Below are 4,721 nucleotides of genomic sequence, written 5' to 3'. Positions count from 1 at the left end.
CCAGCCAATGCAGTCAACGGTGTTGTCGGTTGCTCTTGACGTAATTGTGTCTAAAGTTTTGAGTTCCGTTGCCATTATACATTTTGCATTTTTGATTGTATAATTTGTCAATCTTGCATAATGGATGCAATAATGTCTCGGTGTCGATCAAATACTTGGGGTTTTCTTTGACAGATACAACGCGTGCTATTATTGCTACTGTGATACAAACGATATATAGGAACTTGGTCACTAATATATTTCAGAAGTTTGCTGCATAGTTTGCTGTTACTCTAAGTAATTTGACTTCACGACCTTTGTGTTATTATACTTGGCTCGAGCTATGCTGTAGAGGCTGACGTTGGAGCTATGGTTATGATTAACATTGTTTCTTTCATGGTTTTTTCAATGGGATCATATAAAAGTATTTCACTACTAAGTGCCTGCTTTTATCAAAGTTGTAAACTATGCAATCAAATTTTTTTTCAAAGCTAGTACAGTAGAATCGCGGAAAAGTTAACTCTCGAAAAAGTTAATCTCGCGGAAAAGTTAACAGCATTTCGGCGTCCACGTAGCGTTCTAAAAAGTTAACTTCGAAGTTAACTTTTCCGAGCGTATGAATTTTTTTTTTGAAATCAACCGTTTCTTTGCCGACACAAGCCAGTGCGAGCTCTAGTTTTGATTATGGGTATTCCCCGAATATTCTATTTTCTTTCTGTTTTGTTTTGTGCTCCAAACATATGTTTTCATTCTTGTCGCAAATTACCTTGATTGAATTGTTCGGTAGCGTTTGAGTTGATTAGTTGTGAATTTTTTATTAAAAAAATGTCAAAAATACAGAAAAAACGGCAAATCAGATTAAATTTGCAACAAAAAGTAGATATATTAAGAAAACTTGATGACGGTATTGCGGGAAATCGAATAGCGCTGCATTATGGTGTGTCTAAAGTAGCCATCAGTAAAATAAACAAAAAACGCCAAGAAATTTTAAAAACAGTGGCGGCCACTTATGAAAGTGCAGAGAAGAAAACACTCCATAAGTCGGAATATCCTGATCTGGAGGTAAACTTGTACAATTGGTTCCTGAATCAACGGCAGCGTAATTGTGCAGTGACTGGTGCCATCTTAAAATCAAGAGCTAAACTCGAATTTGAAATTCTGTATCCGGGAAAAAAATTTAGTGCAAGTGATGGATGGCTGGCAAATTTTAAAAAACGGCACGGTATTCGCCTTCTCAAAATTTGTGGAGAAATTCTTTCGAGCGATACACCGAAAATAACTCCGTTTGTACATAGTCTACGAGCAAAAATCAATGAAATGGGCATCTCCGACTCCCAACTATATAACGCAGATGAATCTGGACTATTTTATCGTTTATTACCGGACAAAACATTTGTCGCAGCAAGCGAACATGCCGCACCGGGAAGAAAAACTGTTAAGGAAAGAATTACATTTTTGTTGTGTGCAAACGCAGATGGTTCGCACAAGTTGAAGCCGTTGGTGGTCGGTAAATCTGCAAAACCACGTTGCTTTAAGGAATTTAACAATCCATTGGAATACGCTCATACAAGCAAGTCGTGGATGAATGCACAGTTATTCTTCAACTGGTTCCACAATTCATTTATAAAACAGGTAAACTTATTTTTTGGTTTCATTTTTCATTTCTAATGAACATGACATAAAAATTTTTGAAGGTTCGCAAATTTTCTGTTGAAAATAATTTACCACCAAAGGCATTGTTGCTAATAGACATCTGCACGGCACATAAGCCAATTGACAGGCTGAAGTCTGACGATGGAAACATTGTAGCCATGCATCTACCACCGAACGTAACAGCGGCTTTGCAGCCAATGGATCAAAATCCCATAAGATTGGTTAAATTAGGATATCGCTCCAAATTGTTATGCAACATTGCCGCGCAAGAAAACGTTCTGGTGGAAAATATTTTGAAGGCACATTCAATTTGTGACGCCATATCGCTACTTAATTCAGCATGGGAAGAATTGCCGCAATCAATTCTTATAAAAGCGTGGAATAAGATAAAAAAGTGGGATGATGATCAATACGATAGTGAAGATGATCTTCCGTTGTCCAAATTTATTAAAGCAAACGATGTTTACGACGATACAGTTCGAGAAGTTCAATCGTTAATGTTGAAAGTAGGAAATAATCTTAACATCAGCATTGACGATATAGAAAATTGGAACAAGGATGAAATTACGGAAGATATGGAACATTTCGAAGTGTGTGATAGTGACAATGATGATTCAATTACCGAGGAAGATATTCAACAACCGAAAGTGAGTTTCTCGAAAGCAGTTGAAAGCATCAATACCTTGATAAAATGGTCCAAAGACAACAACGATGCAAATCAGGTGGCAGACCTTATCAGTATGCGCACAAAAATGGTCAAGAATTATTACACCAAAGAAAAAAAACAAACAACTCTCGACTGCTTTTTTAAACCAACTGGTACAAATTAACAATTTTCCTTTTGTAATGGCTAAAACATAAACAAAAAAAAAAGGAGCTATTTCTAAGCAAATCTATGCTTATTATTGTAGTTTTTTCTTTTTTTTATGAATTTTGAAAACCGCTTGGAAAAGTTAACAATCTCAAAAAAGTTAACAACCCCAAAACGGAGCGGTTAACTTTTCCGCGATTCTACTGTACATTAAGACTGAAAAGTTTTCGGAAATTCTCATTTAAAATTCGCGCGCTGTATATTTTTCGATATTTTAAGTTTATGTAGTTTGGCAGCACTGTCCTTAATTACTATGCCAAAAATGAGCTCGATCTGTCAGACAGTTCGTTTACGGCAGCTGTTGAAACCAGTTCACCTCAGTAGTGCGTTGCGAAATGTCTTCGACGGTCGTACGACCGTCCTGGAAGGCTTTGTACCACTCATAAACTTGAGTTTTCGATAAAACTGATTCCCCATAAGCCTTTTGTAGCATTCGCAACGATTCTGCACACGAAATTTCGTTCGAAACACAAAATTTGATGCAAACTCTTTGTTCAATATTTTTTTCCATTGTTTTTTTCGCAACGCCCTACTGAGGTGAACTGGTTTCAACAGCTGCCGTAAACGAACTGTCTGACAGATCGCGCTCATTTTTGGCATAGTAATTAAGGACAGTGCTGCCAAACTACATAAACTTAAAATATCGAAAAATATACAGCGCGCGAATTTTAAATGAGAATTTCCGAAAACTTTTCGGTCTTAATGTATATTGAATTTTCTTTAAAACACCTGTCAGTTGATATATAGATAAAAGCTTTTACTTTAGATGCTCTCATACATTGAATCGTAAGTGGATTTGTTAGTTATCAATTGGCAGTCATGTGAACACCTATGATGTTGGAAGCTATCCAATGGAATCACTAAAATATTTCTCACGTTCAAACGCACAAATTGTCACTTAAGGTTAGAGAGCCAACATTAATCTACATAAAATATGCAATGGAACTAGATTAACTGTTTCGCCAAGCGAAAAATGCAGTATTTTTTATGTTGTTAACGGTTTGTGTGAAACCAAATAAAAAACTTTTAATTGGTTTTTAACTAATTCTTTAATAATATACCACAAGTTTCCACATAATATTTGCATAGATATACAAATAGAAAAAAATCTTTACTATTACCATCCTTTCCTATTCAAAATAGATTTCTTGTCAAAGGACATAAAATTCTTACTGATTATCACTTCAGAACTTTTACGATTTGTTTACTTGCAATTATAAGGCTCTTCCGAACATATAAAATCCTAAGATATTACTCTGCACGGATCCAAGTCAAATAAAAGTGATAAATTGTGGAAAGTTTCTATATCTTTACTGATACTGTTAACAACAAAAATTCATCAATTCAAACACTATGTTTGGAAATATCTATATTGTCCTAAACATGCTGAAAACGTCTGAATAATAGGGGTTTGGTACCAGCCAACGTAGAAATATACAGTTTGTCAAGTATGAGTTTACACATTCAAAAAAAATTGAAAATTTCAACTTATTCAAAAAAAGACAACTTTTTGTTTTAGTATATATAATTTTTATTTTATATATTTGTGAATTACTATATTAAGGATATAGCAAATTAAAAAAAATTATAAAATTATTGAAAGAAGAACATAAAATATGCCAAAAACAAATCCTACATCATTTTTTGACTGTCAAATGACTGTTTTCACAACTTGGGTTTCTCTATTATTTTGCATTATTTAAACGATGTGCGGTAAATTTACAGTAATTGGCGCCTTGCGTTGATTATTGTCTGAGATGTTGATACATAATTAGTTATTGTTTTCTAATTTTTTTACTTTACTAACTAAAATATGTACACTTAGCAGAAAAACTCTGCGTACAGAAAGTATATTTTGTTTTAACATGTAAGAAATTACTAAATAAATAAATTTTTTAAATCAATTTTATTTTCAATTAGTACCTTTATTTGTTATCTTCATTTTAAGCTAAAAATTATTTCTAACAGATTAGTAGAAAAATTATAATAATTAAAAATGTAAAAAATCAACGCTATCGATGGCAGAAAAAGTCTGCGTACAAGAGTTTAAAAAGCGTCGAAATATATAATTTTTTAAGAGATTTTATATTTTCAGTAACTTGTTGGATAACCTTTCCTTTTTATGACCTCTATAAGTCGTTTTGATATCGAATTGACCAGCTTCGCAATCTCATCGCTGCTTATTTTACCGCATTCCGCGTCGCTCACGTTCTTCAAC

General features: G+C 33.8%; 1 protein-coding gene across 1 annotated transcript; it reads left to right on the top strand.

Annotated features, from left to right (window-relative positions):
• The first annotated feature begins 567 nt into the window (after window positions 1–567).
• LOC119672371 (jerky protein homolog-like) lies at window positions 568–2,484 on the top strand. The gene is made up of 2 exons (XM_038083396.1): window positions 568–1,300; window positions 2,056–2,484. The coding sequence occupies exons 1-2, from the start codon at window positions 805–807 to the stop codon at window positions 2,460–2,462; spliced, it is 903 nt and encodes a 300-aa protein (XP_037939324.1). The 5' UTR covers window positions 568–804; the 3' UTR covers window positions 2,463–2,484.
• Window positions 2,485–4,721: the final 2,237 nt, after the last annotated feature.

Source organism: Teleopsis dalmanni, chromosome 1, assembly GCF_002237135.1.
Source record: "Teleopsis dalmanni isolate 2A chromosome 1, ASM223713v2, whole genome shotgun sequence".
Taxonomy (NCBI): Eukaryota; Metazoa; Arthropoda; class Insecta; order Diptera; family Diopsidae; genus Teleopsis; species Teleopsis dalmanni.
Note: the sequence above shows the minus strand (reverse complement) of the source record. Positions and strands in the feature narration are given on the sequence as shown.